The sequence below is a fragment of the Stomoxys calcitrans genome, chromosome 1 (assembly GCF_963082655.1).
Source record: "Stomoxys calcitrans chromosome 1, idStoCalc2.1, whole genome shotgun sequence".
In the NCBI taxonomy this organism is placed as follows: Eukaryota; Metazoa; Arthropoda; class Insecta; order Diptera; family Muscidae; genus Stomoxys; species Stomoxys calcitrans.
Genome location: NC_081552.1, coordinates 136,146,393 through 136,167,628, shown reverse-complemented (window position 1 = coordinate 136,167,628; position 21,236 = coordinate 136,146,393). Strand labels below are relative to the sequence as shown.

The 21,236-nt window shown below is 40.6% G+C and overlaps 1 protein-coding gene across 1 annotated transcript in view; it reads left to right on the top strand.

Annotated features, from left to right (window-relative positions):
* LOC106094757 (intermembrane lipid transfer protein Vps13D) overlaps positions 1 to 21,236 on the top strand; it is a 502,283-nt gene that overhangs the window by 441,238 nt on the left and 39,809 nt on the right. The window contains exon 18 of the mRNA XM_059360895.1: positions 5,411 to 6,520. Coding sequence (XP_059216878.1) covers positions 5,411 to 6,520 — 1,110 coding nt within the window. The remainder of the gene's footprint in view (positions 1 to 5,410; positions 6,521 to 21,236) is intronic.

The following is a 21,236-nucleotide window of genomic DNA, read 5'->3' as shown; positions in this document are numbered from 1 at the left end:
TTGAGTATTGAACATTAGGTGGACTTTTAAGGCGCCATCCACCAGATCACAACACAATATAGCATTATAGGTTTGACAACTGCAGTTTATCCAATGCATAACACGCGGTCTAAATCTCCAACTTTTGCCAATGGTTCTCTTGCAAGTGTATAAGGCAAGAGTTACCATTCTTTCCCGTTCCAAAATGTTAGATTTGAAGTTCAATTTCCTTTCCAGCAAAACAACCAGGTATTTTGCGCTTCCTGTAAATGGAACATTTCCTCCACCCAAGCAGACAGGTGCCACTGAAGGCAACTTGTATCTCCTGCTGAAGAGAACTACTTCTGCCTTGCACGGATTTTCATCTAAATCACTTTCGGTAGCCTACTTCGCTGTTGCAGGTAGAGTTTCCTGAAGTTTATCTCTTAGAGTGCTGGGAAACTTTCCCCTAACCGCAATTGCCACGTCATTAGCATACGCGACCACTTTTACACCTTTTTCTTCCTAAGACAATAATATATTGTTAATGGCTACAGTCCATCTCAAGGAGGTGTACTGTCTCCTCTACTGACCCATCTTTCTAGATCCACAGATCCCAAGCCTGCTATAATGCATATTTTAGTAAGTTAGTTATTAATAAACTTTCTTACGGTAGAGTTGATGCCTACAAACTCCAACTCGTTCATGATTGACGCCGGTTTAACATTATTGAAAGCACCTTCAATGTCAAGAAATGCTACCATTGTATATTCCTTGACAGCGAGAGAACTCTCTATGTATTTCTTGACAGCGAGAGAACTCTTTAGGTCCTGAAGGGCTGTTTCAGTGGATTTGCCTTTACTATATGCATGCTGCTGCCGCGACAGGCGATCTCCAGGAATCTTTTCCCTAAGATATATTTCTATCATCCTCTCAAGAGTCTTCAGCACAAAGGATGACAGTCTAATAGGACGACCTTCGTGTCCCTCCATCCCACAGGTATATATGACATGGTGATACAAGCAGAGTACATTTCCCTAAGCCAAAGAACCAGTCTGTCAGACACAGCTTGTAATTCAACCGGTGATACATCATCAGGGCCTGGCGACTTAAAGGATTTTCGGCTCAGACACAATTTCCCTAAAAATCTCCGACGAATGCATATCAGTGACAACCTCTTCTGGCGCCACGTTGTCCGTTGGAGAATTTCCCAACGAGTAGTTCGAGTTCTTCCTCACTAAACATTGTCCATGCATTTTTTGACTTCTAAATATACACCACCATAATAGGTCTCGAGGACAGAATCTTCTTTAGCCAAAAGGCCTCAGATGTATCCTCCACGAATCTGCAGAATTCTACATATGATTTGTTCTTAGCCTTTCTCAGCTTGCCCTTGCTTTTTTAAGCGTTTTTTGCAGTCCTTCCTTAGACCAACCAGCTCTGGGGTCCATCATGGCCGTCGCTGTTTGCCCCTTGGCTTGGCACTAGGACATTTGTGCCGAAGTTTATCCCAATCCGCCTTTCTTCTGTTTAGCCGAGCTGTTCAGCCAACACTTCCCAGTCGCATATTCTTTCACTTATATCCTCCGATACAAAGGTAATAATATCTAGTACCTCCTCCATGTTCCTGGTAATAAAGGTCGGTTTATCCCCATTGTAACAAATCGCCAGGTTGCAGCTTTTGATATGTTCGATGTGCAGCTCACCTAATTTCGTTGACATCCGAACTTCCCCATATCTGGTGATGTTCATCAGCATCACTTCCTACAATAAGACCCTTCTCCGTAGAGCAGCTTCAACCAGCAACTTAAGGTTTGAAGGCGGCATCTGTAATCGTGTACCATATAAAGGGAAGCCAGTTAGAGACTTATTTATTTCAACTACTACTGAATCTTCAGTGCTTAGCAACGGAAAAAAGAAATACATTTAGACTACTCTTTGCAAGAATACAGGCTCTGTGTCTCCGATTCCCTGTTCCCTTGAGTAGTTCAATTCCAGAAATTCTTACTCTACGCACCATTCCTCCACACCCCCATGGTTCCTGAATAAGAACCACGTCAAATCCTCCTGCCATTAGAAGGACCTTACAATGGTGGAGATTTATCTGCAGAAACCGGACCATAAACAGGATTCATAATTTCCCTCACTGTTACTAGTTTATCCTCACAATATTCGTTCGATGATGATGAGTTGCCTTACGTATCCACTTGACAAAGCTGTGGAACCACTTTTCTTCAGGACACCGGACACTTGGGGGGGTGGACTATTCATCCTTAGATGCTTCACTTGCTGCTGCTGTCGAAATACCTTTTGAGTTCCGTACTTACCCGCTGGAGCACACATTGAGCCCAGTACAACCGGATGACCCACCCACACAGGGCCTGACGGGTCCCGTTTCGATGCCTTCCCCTCCTGTTTCGATCATGGCAGGGGATTTTGAGTATTCTGCCATCTGCCAGACTATACCGATGTGGTCGATAGTTCATCAGGCAAGCGTTCAGCAACAACTGCTGAGTCGTCTTCTGATTCCCCAAGCCTACCACTTCTATAGACCTTCAGTTTCAACTTGTTGAATCCGTAGGATAGAAGTCCCTCAGAGTTGTTGAGATCGGCAGCTGGAGTTTAGTACGAATACCGCTTGTCTCCGGTCACCATCAGCCTCATCCAATCTGCCAATCCTTTATTCGGTGGTTGAAAGATTGGTATTACATTTCCTTAGTCTTCCAAGTATGGATTGAGGATCTGAGGGAATCCTTGATATTCAAGCATGCGCCATTGGTCGGGAAGGAATATCTTCCTTCTTGTCTCAATCTAGTGCTGCACCTGGGCAGATCTCACCAATCCTTTTTAGAGCACAACGATACATTTCAATTTAGCGTTGATACCCGAAGGCAATTAGTCTGTATCGGCCCCGATACTAGCCTGCATCTTCACAAACTGGAGGAGACCAGGAAATTCCGTAAGGACATCGGAGTATACTGATGACAGTCCATTGACTATCCCACTTCAATTATTCCTAGGTATGCAGCCCTGTCCTACTACCTTGTCGACAACTGTCATCACCAAACTGTCCCTAGCGACATTAGCAATGGTTCTTGGACCCATCTTACAATTGTTCGCCCTAGTTCTTTTAGGCTTGGGATGCCCTCCATGTGACCGGGGTCTTTTTGCTGACTGCGGTGCGGTTTCCGAATCTAGAAGTGTAGTCTTTGGGGTAGCCTGTGCAGCGAATCCCCGAGCCCAATTTAGGGAGTCTCTCTCTCAATTAGTGAGAGTCTTAGGATCATTCGTACTAAGCCTCTCAACAAACCTCAGAGCGATGTGCCTTCTATTATTCCAACCTCTTAAAGATTGTGTTGGTTTGCCGTGGAAGGCCGACGACCTAGCCAAATTATAGGCATGCGAAGATAGAATAAGTTCAGCCTTATCCTTAATACTCGAACCAGGTGTCCTCGTCAAAAGCCCCCCAGTCGTCTGTCGGCTAGTGGAGCCTGGAGCTGCTGCTTCACCAGTCAAGGATTCAGTAGCAGACATCATGCTACGGCCTGATACCACCACCGCAGCTATTGGGTCTTTAGAGTCCATTCTGAGCCTACTCCCGGTCTCTAGATCTGCCGCTCCACTGGAAACAGATGCAGATCATCAACCGCCTAATAGATACCACTATCGTAGCTATCCTTGAGTGACTCAAATTTATCCTCCACAAATAATGACCTATTACGAGAAAAATTCTTGCGGAGCAAATTAACAAAACGTCCGCTCCACTCAACGGTTCCAACAAGAAAAAATGTTAACAATTTTAGTTTCCTCAGATTTATATTCGAGTCGAATATTAAATATTCCCAGCATATGTAAAATATCAAGACAAAAGGCTTTCAGTACGAGAACATACTGGAGTACTGCGACCTATAATTGCACATCCGTACATATTTAACATAAAAGAAGAGTTATTGGACTTGAAGTGTAATGGCAAATACATCTGGCTTCTATGGGCACCAAGCAATTCTGAACGGCAACGAGAGTGTCGACAGGGTGGCGGTAGACCATCCAGATTCCTCCCACTACTCGGCAGTACCATACACTAATATCGGAATCAGTGATAAAAGAAAGGCAGCAGTAACCTGTCAAGAAAGATGGGATACAAGCGATAGTGGTCTCCTACTGTAAACACGGAACCATGGTTCAAGAATCGACATATCCCCCGAGGGATAGTAACAATGATCAGCAGGCAGAGATTTTGGCATCACAAAACACGGCGAAATCTTTCCTGGGACACTGTGCTTGCGGCGAGATGCAGACGATAGATCATATGACCTTCCATTGTCCGAGCATTGATAATGCACTGCGACAAGAATTTGTGTCCAGACAGCGGAGACTTCAAATCAGTCAACTGCAGTTTCTAATAAAATTAAAGGTATCCACCTTGGTTCTGTACTTTTTACTTATTCATAAATTATTTGCCGAATGTAGGACACTATTCTAAAATTTATAGTGGACGAAGGCTATAAAAACATCCCTCTCTTTAATCTAGATGCGTATCAGAAATAACTGCAAAATCATCTAAGCAATTTGTTTGACTGGTGCAGAAATAATACTATTTTAATGGATGAATAATTGAAGTCGTCACTTCTATGAATCCTCTAGGACCCTTTTCGATCTCCGACTCGATTTCCGGGAACATAATTCTGTAATTACACGGATAAAAATAATTCTGAAAAACAACAGCTTTGACTGAAAAAACAACTACGCAAGTTGCAAATTTTCCTGCAACAAATTATTTTGAATCTCAAGGATCCAAAGTACAAATTTGTTTGCAAGCCAACATACAACAACAGCAACAATATATCCATAAGCAAGACAAAAACCATTTTTGCTTCGGGTGGTGGTGGTTTTATCATCTTTGTTCTGCTCGCGCTGCTTTGTCTTGTTCATTTTACTGCTGCTCGGGTTTTTTTTTTGTAAAAGTAAATTAGTATGCTGCCAGCAATGCGAATTACCTCTTCTTTGAATTCAAAAAATTTTACAAACTAAGCCACATATCAGAAAGACATAAATAAATGAGTCTGCAAGGATTTTTTAATCTATAGACTATAGATAAAATAAAAAATTCCAATTGTAAGGCAATTTGACGAAATCTTTAGGCCGTTTGGGGCGGGTCAGAACACCCGAAATGATTTTTGAGCTTTTTAAGCATGTGTGTGGTTGAGGTATTGTCTTGGGCCTCAAGAAGCTTCAATCATTACCAGATTTGATTTCTACAAATCATATGAAATATAAACTGCGTTAATAGTGTAAAATTGTATCTGTGGTGATTAACGAAATTGGCAGTTTTTTGGTTTCAGTACAAAATACCGTTATTACTAAACAATCTTTTGTGTGTGCTTTTTATAAAAAAAATGCAACAATATGTTATAGAATTTAATCACCAAAATTTTCTTTTTTCTCATTTCAGGTTCGTTTGACAGTGCTGACTGCTCCGAAACTGAGTCCAGAACTTTTCGAATTAAAAAAGTCATTGGGTCTTACACTGATAAAATTTGAGGATGCATTGATAGAATTCGACAAGTTCTCCGATAGACATCACTTTGAAACACTAGACATTTATATTAAGGCTTTAAAAGTACATTATGTTAATCAACTTAAATGGCATGCCGCTTCTATACTAGGAAGTGTTGATTTTTTGGGTAATCCTCTTGGTTTTGCAAATGACTTGTCCGAAGGTGTGTCTGGTTTAATATTTGAGGGGTCTGTAAAAAGTTTGGTGCGAAATGTAACACATGGTATTTCAAACTCAACCGCAAAGTTAACAGAAACTATATCAGATAGTCTCGGAAGAGTTGTTTTGGATGAACACGATAATGAAACCCGACACCGAATTCTTGAAGTCAGTTACCCTACAACTGGGGGACACTTAGCAGCTGGATTGAAGGGACTTGGTTTTGGACTTCTTGGTGGTGTAACTAGTATAGTGCGACATACTTATGTAGGTGCGCAATCCGACGGCTTTCCCGGATTTTTGAGCGGCTTGGGCAAAGGGCTTGTGGGAACTGTGACTAAACCATTAATCGGTGTTCTCGATTTAGCTTCTGAAACTGCTAGTGCTGTAAGGGAAACAAGCAGGGGATCTCACCATTGCTTGCCAAATCGAAAGCGGTTGCCACGATGCGTAACTGGAGCTCTTGGTGGGCTATTACCCAGCTACTCATACAGACACAGTAAAGGTCAACAATATTTATATATAATCAACAGAAGAAATTTTTCCGAAAAACTAATATATTATGAACCAAATTTATGTAATGACAGGGAAGCAAAATTACGGCTTTTAGTCTCTACTGATTTTGTACGAATTTTTTCACGATGTGAAGAAGATCCAGCAATTATAATTGAATGCCACTTAAGTGAAGTTCTCTCATGTCACCCCCTTACAACAAACATAAATACAAGCCATTCTTCAAAGAGTACTTCAAGCTACTACATTGAAATATCAACCAATTTGCCGAAAGTAACCAGACCAAGAGTTCGATGTCAAAATGAAGAAGTCGCAGAAAGGGCGTCGAGATGTGTAAGTATCTTTTGCAATTTAATTTTAAATGTGTGCTTGTTTTCGCTACACATTGACAGCTCATAGCAAAAAAAAAAAAAATAAATTATACCATTGGTAAACGTTTAAAGTCGTTTTAAGTTTTTATCAGAGCTCCCTAATATGGCGTTTGTTTGCACACCATGCAGGACTAAAAATAGAAGCTTTATATAACAACACACAATCCTTTATGTTATAGGTTCAAATTTAAGTAAAGCTCCCATATTTTTTACCTTACAGACTAATAACAATATATTTACAAATGTATTAACCTAAGAATTTAGAATTTAAGAATAATATAATTTCCCTTTTTAAACTCTCTCGATTCTCAGATAGATCTATTATATCTTTCAGTTGATTAATTTGATAACATAGGTGCCGAAAAGGATCATTATTGGCATAGTTGGTTTTATAATAAGAAATTTTCAAAAGATCAAAACATCTGGTAGGTCTGATAGATATAGAAAGCTGGAATCTACTAGATATTGAAAGCTGGAATCTATTTGACCATGAATTAATTTAGTCAAAAACGTAATGTTTAGCATGGTTCTACGACTTTTTAATGTAGGAAGCTTTATAATATTTAATCGCTACTCATACGAAGGTAATGAACTTCTGTCCCACCCATTTCGACGGAGACAAAATAATAGAAATTGTTTTTGAACCGATTCTATTAAATCAGAATGAATATTGTAGTACGGATCTTACACCACTGAACCATACTCGAGATTACTTCTGACTAGCGACGTATATGTATAAGTTTTTCGTCACAGAGAAACCATTAAGTTCTTTACTACAGCGTTTCATGAAGCCAAGAGCACCACGTGCGTTGTTTATAACCATTGAGATGTGTTGACGGAAGTTTAAGCGTTGGTCTAGAAGAAATCGAATGTCTTTGAAGCTATATACTACTTCAAGTTGATTGGAACCCAAAAAGTAGCTAGTTTTAGAGAGGTTATTCTTGAAAATAATATGTGTTTGCATTTGGAAATATTAAGTTCCATAAAGTTCTGGTTGCACCATTCGTAAAGAGTATCAAGGTCACACTGAAGATAACACTGTTCATCAGAGTCTCTCGTCGAGTGCTTAAAAGTAAAAGGGAGATCGTTTATGAACGAACAAAACAGCACAGGGCCAAGATGACTTCCCTGTGGAACACCTAAAGAGACAACAATGGATTTGGAGACTGCACTACCAAATTTAACTCTTTGAGTACGTCCAGTCAGATATGATCGTATCCACTTTAGTAAAGATGGACTGAAACCAATAAGGTATATTTTTCTTAACAGAAGGTTCCCTAAAGCCATCGCTGACCAAACAAGTAAATTCTAAAATATTTATTATCGTCGATTTTAATTTCCGGAACCCATGTTGGTAGAGAGACAATATAGAAGAGACTTGATGTGAAATAGTGTCAGTCAGAATTTTCCATAATAGCTTCGGAATAGCATTCAAAATTGAAATGCTCCTGTAATTAAAAACCTGATTGCGACTTCCGACTTAAAATAAGGGTCTTATATACGATGGTTTCTACAATATCCATAGATATCCGGCAGATATCCATCCTTTAATAAACTGTTGAAAAGTGTACAAAGGGGAAAGGAGCGCAATGCTTTAAAATATTCGATGGGATTCCATCTGCACCAGGATTAAAAGTTATCTTCAGTGACCTTAAATTTTCAAATACTACGTTTTCGCCAATTCCAGACACGTCTATAAAAGCTGAATTGTTGACTGCTTATGGATATGTTCCACATAAATCATAATAATTATCTGAGTAAGTAGTGCTAAAAAAGTCAGCAAAGATGTCGGCAATGCCTGAATCGTTATCAGCTACTTTAGCTTTATACAATATTTAACAAAATTCGGTAAACTATTACAACGGCGCTTTGAATTCACAAATCTGTAAATGAATTTAGGATTTGATTTCAATGAATTTCTAATTTTATTCAAATAACTACTATATGCCAATTTGTTTTCTTTTTTATATTCGCATCTTGCTAAAGAATACATCGAAAAGTCAGACGTTTATTCTTCAGCCTAGAAAGATTAGTTGTATTCCATGGAGGACCAGATGCATTGCAAAAAGTAGTTTTAAAAATGTCATTCCAATGAACAGATGAGAGTAGTGAGTTCAGTTTGGTGTAATCAGTTTTAACAAAACAGTACACTTTTCAGTTGATACATCTCTTTTAGCTTTAAGAGTGGGATAGGGTATAAGTAATTTGAGCGTCGGATCATGTCTATCCTCAGGACTTACAACCGGATCATTAGAACTTAAACATAAATCAGATGGTTGATTAACGAAAACAAGATCGAGTAATTTTGAAAATGAATTATATATGTAATTAATTTGAAAAAGACCAAAATTGAACAATATGCCGATGAATGAATGCATACCAGAAATGCAATTTGGTATCACGGGTGTTAAATTATTTGACTCGGACGAATTAATCCAGTTAATTTGAGGTAGATTCAAATCACCAAGAGCGATTAATGTGTCTCTTGGTTGAGATGACTAAAATGCTGATTGGATTGCAGATACGTGTTTTAAATAAATATCCTCACATGAAGAAGGTGGGACGCAAGAACATGAAATAAATATTGAAAACATTTTTCAAAAATATCTTTACCGCTATAAATTCCATATCCAAGGAAGATTTCACTATTATTTCCTCAGAATGAAATGATGTGGAGACCGCTATTGTGCCAGACAGTAAGGAAGAGGCACTAAGAGCACTTGATGAAGCAGCTGTGTTCGATGGAGTCAATAGGCCAGAAGGCGGCAGGCTATTAAGTCTCGTGTAATCCGCTACTAAACAGGTTGATGGTTGCTGATCCATTGGAATTTCAATATTAGATGGAGCTGCGTTTTCATTAGGATTCAATGGTTTTTTTCTCTTACTCTTACTTTCTCTGATTGCAGAAAATTCTTCAGGCATGATGCATTTTCAAAAACTGTTTTGTATCTTGCAAATTTTTCCATTAAGGCGAAAAATTCTTTATTAATTGTTTCGAATTCACGGCGAGTATTCTTAAAAAATGCATAAAACTCAACATCGAATACTTTACACTTTGCACAATACCAACGAAGTCCTTTATCTTCTCTTATATTATTGGCAGTTCTTGCAGAAAGTTCGACGTGCTTTGTGTTATATGTCGTATAACATAACCAGCAAGATTCCATAGGTTCCTCGATTTTTTTAATTGGACATTACGATTTCGCACAGATCATGTTGAGATAAATAGTAGACAAATAATCCTATTGGAATACACTTTTATTTCAATTAATTTTAAAAAGTGAAGTATAGTTTTAGGGATAGATGGTAAATTTAGTCGCAATTGTTTCGGGTCGCAATAAATGATTACTGAAAAGCTCTACTCATTAAAATTACAACAAGGAAACTCTTTATTTGTGAGAGAATTACTGCAGTTTCACTAGACACTCTTTTATTGGTGTTATTGTTTTGTTTGTAGTCTTCTTTTTCTAACTTTGCAAATACTTTATATGCACTTTTGTTTTTGATTTGTTATGTCTTTTAATGCACTTTTCAATATATTCAACGCAAGAAATGTGTCACCAGATCGACTCAAAATCGTGTTTTTATTGTTATTCGTAGTAATCACAACTGAAACTATGAAAAATAGCATTTTTAATGCGAGCTTTAAAAGAACACGTCCACTCTCTATGACAGCTTGTTGAGATTTAATCGAAACTCCAATATTACTGCTGAGCCCCTAGTCATATTACTTCTAGAAACATCAATCATTACTCGTTTTGATTACTTAAGGTTTAATTTGGTAAGGTTTAAGTGAAGGTGTGCAATCAGACTTACTTAGACATATCAGCAAGGTATATTCATTTATAGGTAGGAGCAGGTGCCCAAAAACAAAATATAGAGTTCACTATCTGTCAAAATCAGTGATTAGTGCAACTCTGATTTTGGCTATGTTACTAGTTCGCGCCATTTTCGTTGCATGTGTGTTATTGTTCTTAACAATAATGCGCACACACAACCAAAACTAATTGACAGATAGTGGATTTCCCAAGAAAAAAAATTTACCCAGATGTTTGCTGTACATAGGTTAATATGTCAGTCCTTTGTGCAACCTCAGAAACAAGAGAAGGTAGATGCCCCAAATTTAAATATTAAAACTATCAGATGGCTTTGAAACACCTATGAAATTGCAATTGGTGCCATCCACTAATTCAAGCAAGTTTTCAAAGGAAATAAAAACTTAAAGTGGAAGTTCTGATTGATGATATGTTAAGGCCTATTGTCGTTAAAGCATTCTACATGACATGACATAATTAACAGCTGAGTACAATTTTTTCTCGCGAAGTGCACTATCTGTCATCGAGTTTTCGTAGTGTATGTGTATTATAGTTACGAACCATATAACACACAAACAATGAAAAATGGCGCGAACTTATAACATACACAAAATCAGAGTTGCACTAATAAATGATTTTGACAGATAGTGCACTCAATATTTTGTTGTTGGGCAACTGCCACTACCTGTAAATGAATATATCTTGTTACATGAACCAAGTTTTCAAGAATTTAAAACAGAGAATGAAGCCGAGCCGAGTTTGGCCGCCGTTAACTTATTTTGCTGCAACCGCGCCGCCGCCATTGTCATTAGATCGTGCGATAGCCGATATAATAATACTAAAATCATGAAATGTTTCTCCCATTTTTCTTCTCTATGAATGTTTTTCTTCGAGCGAAGTTGAGCGACAAATCATCAAAAATGCAAATTTATACAGCCGCCATTTTCAATTTTTAAATCGACTCAGCCGACACACATGACGTTGATCGAAGGTTTATAATAACGGAATATATGGTGAAGGAATCCTTGAGGAGCTTCAAACCATTTAAGTCACCCGGACCTGATGAAAATTTCCGGCGTTACTACAGAAAGAGGCAGACAATCTGGCGCCTCGTCTGGCCAATATTTTCACAGCGCGCCTAGGACTTGCATATACTCCGAAAGCCTGGCAGGAGGCAAGATTGGTGTTTATACCTAAGCCCGGCAAGGCAAGTTATGCGACACCAAAGGCCTACAGACCCATAAGCCTTACATTCTTTCAACTCAAAACCATGGAACGTATTGTGGACACCATGGTAAAGAGTATGGCATCATGCGAACTGCTTAAATACAAACAGCATGCCTATGTCAAGGGAAGGTCGGTGGAGACTGCCCTGCACGAGGTTGTGCATAAAATAGAAGAATCTTTCATTGCCAAAGCGTACACACTGGCGGTATTCATCGACATCGAGGGGGCTTTTAACAATGTGCGGACCGACACACTGATCCAATCCTTAGAACAGTACCGGGTGGACCCGGTCCTTAGAGACTGGATAAACATTGGCATTAAGGGAGAAAGTGGCACAGGGCACCCCTCAGGGGGGCATTTTATCGCCAATCCTATGGGTGACCACCATAAATGACCTATTACGGATGCTGACTGAGGAGGGATTTGACCCCGACGATGTTATATTACTTCTAAGGAGTGAGGATCCGAACGAGCTGTGCAGAAGGGCCGAAAGGGTCTTGCATATGGCATATGACTAGGCTAGACCCAGAGGTCTCAATGTTAACCCAGAGAAGACTGAAATGTGCCTGTTCACGAGGAAGACGAAGGTGGGCCAATTTAACGCACCACGTTTCCTCAATAAGACGATTTCGGTATCTGACAAGGTCAAATACTTAGGTGTGATCTTGGACAGGAAACTGAATTGGAAGTGTCACATTCAGGAGCGTACTGAAAAGGATCACACATGTTGGGCACTATGTAGACGGGCCGTAGGCTCTAAATGGGGCCTGAATCCGGGGATAGTCCACTAACTCTACAGGTGCATGATAAGACCAATACTTACTTACTCCTTAGTAGTTTGGTGGACTGCTATGGAGAAAAAGTGCAACAGAAGGACCATACAACAAGTTCAGAGAACATGTTGCCTTGCATTGGCGGAGCGGCGAGGACCACGCCCACTAGGGCACTGGAGACTATTCTAGATATCCGACACATTGACATTCAGATTAAGTGTGAGGCAGCCACTGCGGCTATGAGACTTAGGCGATGAGTGAACGGATTAAGGAGGGGAGCAGCTCATACCATCGCGGCATAATCGAGGCGACAATAGGAAACCTGGAAGGAAGGGAAGAAGTTTCCGATCGGATACCTGAGATGAACCTTGAAGTCGAGTGCGAGGCACTGCTGCCATCAGCACAGTCTTTGATTGAACCCTGGTATTGCCATCTGGTGTATCATGTTACACGGATGGATCAAAGCTAGAGGACAGAGTGGGCTTTGGGGTCTACATTGAGAACCCATGGACTGAGATCTGTTTTAGACTGCGGGCGATAACGGAATGCGTGAAGTGGTGTGGTGCTAACACGAGGACGTCGAGTGTGAACATCTTTACCGACAGTAAAATTGCCATAAGGGCAATAACAACCAGGACGGTAAGGTCACGAACAGTCTTGCAGTGTAAGAAGGAAGTTAACGCCTTCTCTGAGGATGGGAAAATCCTCGTCGTTTGGGTGCCGGGCCATAACGGAGTAAGGGGTATTGAAAGGGCTGACGATTTGGCGGTGAAGGACAGAGGACTGCCGTCAATAAACTTAGTTATCCCGAAGCCTTTCGGGTCGACGCAGACCGAGTTAAGGGAGTGGGCGACGAATGCACATGCAATATTGTGGAACAGCGAAACGGTCGGTAGGACGGCGAAAATCCTATGGGGGGATCCAGATCGTAAAAAGACAAGGCTTTTACTGAAAGGAAGTAAGAAGGAGGTCAGTAAAGCTATTGGTATCATAACGGGACACATAGGACTACGAGCTCACTTATGTGAAATCGGTGAGGCTAGTGATAGCATGTGTAGGGTATGCGGGGAAGATGATGAGGCGTTGGAGCATTGCCTTTGTCATTGCCCGGCTTTCGCGTCCAGCAAATACAAGTACTTAGGTGGAGACACAATATCAGACATGAACCAACTTAGGGGAGTGGTATTGAAAACAATTAAGGATTTTGTAAATAGCACGGAATTCCTAACTTACAATTTTCTTTTAAGAGGTTACTCCCTATCCTAACTTAACCATATATATACAAGTTTTGCGCCCAGCTCAAATGGCAAAAGCTATAGTTATGCAATTTAGTACGATTGTTGGTCTTGGGTCATAGGCAAGTGATAAGACTAGGGACTTAAGTTATGATATCGGGGACGAAAAGAAGAGCGTCTCCAATAGAATACAAGGATAGAGCTAGAACTCCGAAATTAGGCTTTAATGATCGCTTTTGCGAAGCTATTTGAGAAGAAAGAGCAAATATGATGAATAGAACACGAAACAAATAAACAACCCAACCAATAAAAGGAAACCGTGAACTAACTAACCTGAAAATACCAATATGATGAAAAGAAATGAGTAGGTAACGACAACTTCATTGAAGAAAATACAAATACAAAATTTGCTGGCATATCTTTGGCAATAATATAAATATCTAACCTTAAAACAGAAAATGTCCAGATAAAGTAGGAAGTAGAACTGCTTAGACATAAATTTGAAGACAGTAATAGAAATATAGTTTGGGTGGAACGTCAAATCCAAAGTGCCAAAATAATATTCACAAATAAACCGAACGAAAAATCTGCATTAAAAATTCTCCAAAAATATGCACTGAAAAACTAACTACCAACCCAGGTATTACAATATATCATTTTGGACTATTTACTGGCAAGCCAACAGTCAAACTGTCATTGTAGAGTTTGCCAAGGAGAATGCCGTTTAAATGTCCTTAAAACACGTAAGGGTCAAGTTAGGTTGAAAAGAGGGTGCAGATATTAATACGCCCCATACCACTATGGACATACACCTAAGCCAGCAATCGGCTTGTTGTGCGCTCTAAAAACTATAAAGTAACCTCTAAAAAGAAAATGTTAAGATAACAATTCCGTGCTACTTACAAAATCCTTAATTGTTTTCAATACCACTCCCCTAAGTTTTTTGATCTATGGTGTTGTGTCTCCACCTAAGTGCCGGTATCTGTAAGATGCGAAAGCCGTGCAATGCCAAAGAAAATGCTCGAACGTCTCATCGTCTTCCTCGCATGCCCTACACATGCTATCACTCGCCGCATCGATTTTACATAAGTGTGCTCGTAGTCCTATGTGTCCCGTGGTATCATGCCAATAGCTATACTGACCTCCTTCTTGCTTCCTTTCAGTAACAGCCTCGCCTTCTCACGGTCTGGATCCCCCCATAGCATTTCCCCGTCCTACCGACCGTTTCGCTGTTCCACAATGTTACATGTGCATTCGTCGCCCACTCCCTTAACTCGGTCTGCGTCGACCCGAGAGGCTCCGGGCCTTTACCTACCAAATCGTTTGCCCTTCCATTTCCCCTTATTCTATTATGGCCCGGCACCCAAACGATGCGGATTTTGCCATCCTCAGAGAAGGCGTTAACCTCCTTCTTACACTGCAAGACTGTCCGTGACCTTTCTGTTCTGATTTTTATTGCCTTATGGCAATTTTACTGTCGGTAAAGATGTTCACACTCGACGTAGTCGCGTTAGCACCACACCACTTCACGCAATCCGTGATCGCCCGGATCTCCGCCTGCAGGACCGTATTATGGTCAGGCAGTCTAAAACAGATCTCAGTCCATGGGTTCTCAATGTAGACCCCCAGGCCCACTCTGTCCTCTAGCTTTGATCCATCCGTGTAACATGATCTTCCAGATGGCAATACTAGGGTTCCGTCAATCCAAGACTGTGCCGATGGCAGCAGTGCCTCGCACTCGAATTCAAGGTTCATCTTAGGTATCCGATCGGAAACTTCTTCCCTTCCTTCCAGGTTTCCTATCGTCGCCTCGATTATACCGCAATCGTATGAGCTGCTCCCATCCTCAATCCATTCTCCCATCGTCTAAAGTCTCATAGCCGCAGTGGCTGCCCTGGTGGGCGTGGTCCTCATCGACCTTCTCAGATATCAAAATCGTCTTACTGAGGAATCGTGGGGCGTTAAATTGGCCCACCTTCGTCTTCCTCGTGAACAGGCATATTTCAGTCTTTTCTGGGTTAACATTGACCTCTGTATCTAGGCCAGTCATGTGCCATATGCAATACCCTCTCAGCACTTCTGCATTGCTCGTTGGGATCTTTACCCCTTAGATGTATTATAACATCGTCTGTATAGCAGGCGGGTTCAAACCTCTCCTTTGTCAGGTCACTTATGGTGGTCACCCATAGGATTGGCGATGAAATGACCCCCTGTGGCACGCCCTGTGCCCCCTTATCTTTATGCCATGGGACACACAATTTATCCCCCTGTTCCTTAGCATATGGTTTATTCAGTCTTTAAGGACCGGGTCCACCCGGCACTGGTCTAAGGATTGGATCAGTGTGTCGGTCCGCACATTGTTAGAAGCCCCCTCGATGTCAATGCATACCGTCAGGGTGTACGTTTTGCATCGATGGAATCTTCTTATTTATGCACAACCTCGTGCAGGGCAGTTTCCACCGATCTTCCCATGACATAGACATGCTGTTTGTATTTGAGCAGTTCGCTGGATGTCCTACTTTTTATCATGGTGTTCAACGTCATTATTCCAAGATTCCGGTGTCTCCGTGAGTCCCGTCGTATCCTGTGGAAAATGGGTTTTCATCAATAGCCTCAACATGTTCTCCGTTGTCTCTGCTCTCACTCCCTTGTCGTCTACTAAAGTTTCAGTTTGGACATGGTTTTACGAGAGAAACTTTTTTATCTTGGCGGCGTCATTAACGCTATCGACCTGTTCCCAAAAAAGCTTCCAGAAGGCACGTTATGCCGTTCTGGTAATCTTTTTGTATTTCTTGAGCCGTGTGTTATACACATCTCAATAAACTTCCGTCTTAAGCTTAAACTTCCCGTCCTTAAAAACATGTAAGGGTTAGGAGTCACAGTAATATCAATTAAAGGAGACTTATGACAGAAAGATGAAAAGAACAATCTCAAGGTACAAAATTGGATATGAATTTTGCTTCAACGAGGTTTTTTTTAGAGTTTTCTTAAAACTGGAGTATTTTAGTATATTTCCACTTTACATAAGAAATCGAATAAATTTAGGCTTAATATAAACAATCTTCTTGAAAAACATTAGGGTGTATACTCGATCAATCGATTATTCATGACCTTTTAAATAATTGAAAATTATACATTTTGAAATAAGTAATTAATCCAATAATTTAGGATTATTAATCGATCAATCGTTTAGATGCTAAAAAAGCTTAAAATAATAACCAGGGTAAAGGGTGAATGAATGTGCAAAGAAGATGAGAATTTGTACATATACAAGCTGAGAGCAAAGGCCGTGTTGGCTATTCCAGCCTCCATCCACCTATCCGAGCAAAAGAGAGCAATGGAAGTAACTGTTTCCACATTTACCAACTCAGCGATACTTGAATGTTCCAAAAGTAGCACACAGTCATTCGACAACAGTATAGGTAGTCCTTGGAAGGATTACAATGCAGCATCAACGTGAAAAAGGAAGCATAACCCAACAGGCATTGCAAAACGCCTTGTTACGAGCTCAAAGCTGTTGTCCCAAAAAGCAGCAACGGTTTGCTAGCAGCTTTTCGATTTTTCAAAAGATTACGTACAAGGAAGTTCTTCGTGCGAAGGAGTACTTGGTTGCTCACACGGAGAAGATAGTTGAATGTCAGGCCGTGGTCAACAAGACTGTATTCAAAGAAATTAAGTTGACTGCACTGAAATTAAAAGATGGGAAAGCTCAAGCAGTCGCAGAAGGACTCCAGAATATATTAGATGAGTTCAACAAGCGACAAAAAGACAGGTGTTTTAGTTCAACTGCAGCAAATGTTTGAAGAGAAAGGTCACACCACACCAAAGTTCATCAGTTGCCAGCACCATGTGCTGGATGCGTTCTTCCCGTTGTATGGACGATGAGCTCTATCTATCGACTAGATCACCAAACATCGAGCACTTCTTTGTGCAGAAATTGATGAGCAATTATGATGACTTGAAAGCAGCCCACAGAAATGGTAAAACTCAGATTAAGGAAACAGGCGGCTGGAGAGATTTCCTTTTCACCTCACTCGTGTCTTCCGTCACTTCACTGAGATGAGTGAAAGGTTTAACCACATCCCAAACATCTACAACGCACGCTGGAACTCTCGTGCCATTCTTGCTTTAGCTTGCGTAAAATCTGTTCATTAATTTCTTACTCATTGGCTGATCATTGGTTCAGTAGTCAATTGTTTCGCGCTGAAGATTTTGAAGAACTCTGAATGACTACCAAAATTTTCTCAAATGCAAACTGGAAAAAGGATTGACCTCCAATCAACCAGTGCTGTGCGTATGCGATCAAAGTTATGCAAGACTTATATAACTCCTGTCAAAGTAGCCGTTGAGTGGAGCGGTCGTGTTTTCATTTCGTTTTTCAAAGAAAATTATTCGTATCTCAGAATAAGTACCACCTATTACAAAAAAAAAAATTTAAAGCCTTTTTGGACGAGGCTCAAAATGAACTCCAAAGACCCAACAGCTGCGGTGTCCGAAGCATGTTGTCCTCCCCTCTTATAGGTACCTTGGTACCTGTAGTCGATAGTAATGCTTCAAGCGCACATCTTATCGTCAGACTAATTAATGAGGAAGAGACGGATAAACCAGAGGGATGCACAGTTCGTCCCAAGCCTTTAAGTAAAGGTGGCGTTTCCGAATCGGATTCAGAAAGCGACAGTGTCAATGAAACAGTCATCGCAGCCTAATCGGGATATGAGGATAGTGGGATGACGGCAGAGGTAAGAGATGGCTTTGCTAAGCTTACAAGCAGAACGGAAAAGCCATCCGGGGCACGACGAAGGAGACAGAGGAGTATGTACCGGCAGCGCAATTGAGCGAAAGCACAGGATACTGGAAGGGATAGAACTTACATTCTAGGCACTTCTACGGAAGCTGAAAAGCGACTCAGATCTCCCGAAAAGCATAACATTGCTAAAATGCTGAAAAGAAAAAGAGCTCCCCTCTTTCAAGTACTCTGGGAAGACCAAGCCAGCCTCCCCTCCGTAATGGAAATACCAGACAGTATCCCGTGAAGAGAGACAAAATCGAAACAACGACGGTATAATCGAGGCGACACGTAAGGCAACACTTGAGGTCGAGTGCGAGGCATTGCTGCCAGCTGCCCAGTCTTGGACTGACGGAACCCTAATATTGCCGTCTGGATGGATCAAAGCTAGAGGACAGAGTGGGCCTAGGGGTCTACATTGGCTACCCAGGGACTGCTCTGTTTTAGACTGCCTGACATAAATACGGTCCTGCAAGTAGAGATCCGAGCGATCACGGAATGGTACTAACGCGAGGACATCGAGTGCCTTCTCTGAGGATGGCATCGTTTGGATGGCGGTCCATAACGGAGTAAGGGGGAATGAAAGCGCAGACGATTTGGTGGTGAAGGCCAGAGAACTGCCGTCGATAAACTTGGTTAACCCGAAGCTTTTCAGGTCGACGCAGTCCGATTTAAGGGCGTAGGCGACAAACAATGTGTGACATGTAACACTGTGGAACAGCGAAAATCGTGTGGGGTGATCCGAATCGTGAGAGGACGAGGCTATTACTGAAAGGAAGTAAAAAGGAGGTCAGTATAGCTATTGGTATCATTACGGGACACAGGACTACGAGCCCACTTATGTAAAATCGGTGCGGAAAGTGATAGCATGTGTAGACGTTGGATCATTCCCTATGTCATTGCCCGGCTTAAGTGGGGACACGATACCAGTCATGAACCAACTAAGGGGAGTGGTATGGAAAACAATCAAGCATTTTGTAGTAGCATTCCTAACTGAAAATTTTCTTTTCCGAGATTACTTTTTAGTTTTTTTTGGGCGCACAACAAACCGATTACTGGCTTAGGTATATTAATATCTGAACACTCTTTTTAACCTTACCTTGCCTAACCTATATAACTCCTGCCGTAACAAGGACAACATCGCACTAAGATTTGTCTTCTTTAATGAGAACGTGAATATTGAACTTCCTTAAGTGTTTGATGATGTCACATATATGTTGGTCTAATGCTTGTGTTTAATTATACAACTGCTGACTTCAAGAAATTGCCCATTTTGTGCGTGAGGTTTTTTTTTATCGAATCACCTTAAATGTAAGATTTTATCTAATCTTGAATAGAAACTCATCAAAATATGATATAGGGGTATGAAGTTGTAAAAAGTCATTACCCTAGCATATATATGAGAAATATTTGAGCATATATATGAAAAATATTTGAAGGATTAGGTCTTAAAAATTATCCAGTTTTGTTTTATTAGACATATTAAACGATTAATCGTTTATCGTCAACCTCTTTCCGTCTCGTTCGGTTAATCATTGGACTTGAGTTTTCAAATAGACGATTAATGTACAGTACACCCATAAAAACCAAGCATGGCGTTGACAAAGTGGTCACCTTATCAACGCCGTGCAAACGCAGTGCAAAGTGGACTGAAGATAAAGCATTGGTTTGCTTCGAAATCGCGATCTCCGTAGCCTGCCCAATGCATTAGTAGCAACCACATTTTCCCTACAACTTTTTAAAAAAGGTTTTTAGTTTGCTTTCTATTCTAAATAAAAACTAAAAAAACCTTTTGTTTTCAGCTGGGTAAAGACATCCAACAACAAAATGAAACAACCAAAATAAATAGGAGCGCAAAACAGGTGAAAAAAACCTAACCTCTGGCCTACATCACTCAGTTAGCTGTTGTTGTCAAAGAGAAGTCATAATCACATAGGCTATAAATGAAATTGGGTCATTGCGTTTCACTTCTTCAAGAAGGACCTTTACCACGCCTTCCTTGAGAATTAGAAGAGGATTGTGTTTCGGATCTTGTTCATGTGTGGGACAAATCTGAAAAGCGGACTGTATTCGTTTTTGTATAGTAAGAAGTTTCCCACAAACCAATAGAAGTGAAAAGGCAAATTAATCAGTTTTAATTGTTTCAGTTTATTTTAGTTGGTATGGTTATTGGGAGTGGTACGAGTATGTGTAGAGGTCGTTGGTCTTACCGCTATGAAATTGGCTGCACAAGTAAATACCCTTGGGCTTCAAGTTTTAATTTTTAATTCAATTATTTGTGGAATTCATTTTCTTAAACTGTAGATTTTATTTTTGTTGAAGACGCTTCAACATGCCGGCTCTCTTGCACCATTGCAACTTTAACTTGTGCAATCGGCATGGAAGACGAAGTTTAAATGAGACCTGTGCGCAGAACTCGAGGCGTGTAGTCGTTTGCGATCATCATCTCATTGCCAACCGGGTTAGAAAAGTTGGGTCGGCAAGAGCTGTCAAATGGTTGTATATGGCCAGGAGTTTTTTGTCGTTCGTTGTTTTTGCAAATGTGGTATCGAGCTAGCTTCTCACCTCTCCCATGATTTAAATGTGTACGGATTTCCCATGGTATGATAATAAGTTCAATGTACAAAAATATTTATTTCCTTTGTGGTGGTGGGTAATTTATATCTTTCAACCAGTTTCGCAAGTATAACCATTTGGGTTGCTCCCGAATTCATAATTACTCGAGTTTTCATTGTTCCGTTGGTAGTTAAAACCTTGGCCATTGCCGTAGGCAAAAATTAATGAAATCTGTCACGTGAAATATGGCTTTGAATTCGATTTAGATGTTTTTTTCTGTTCCTTG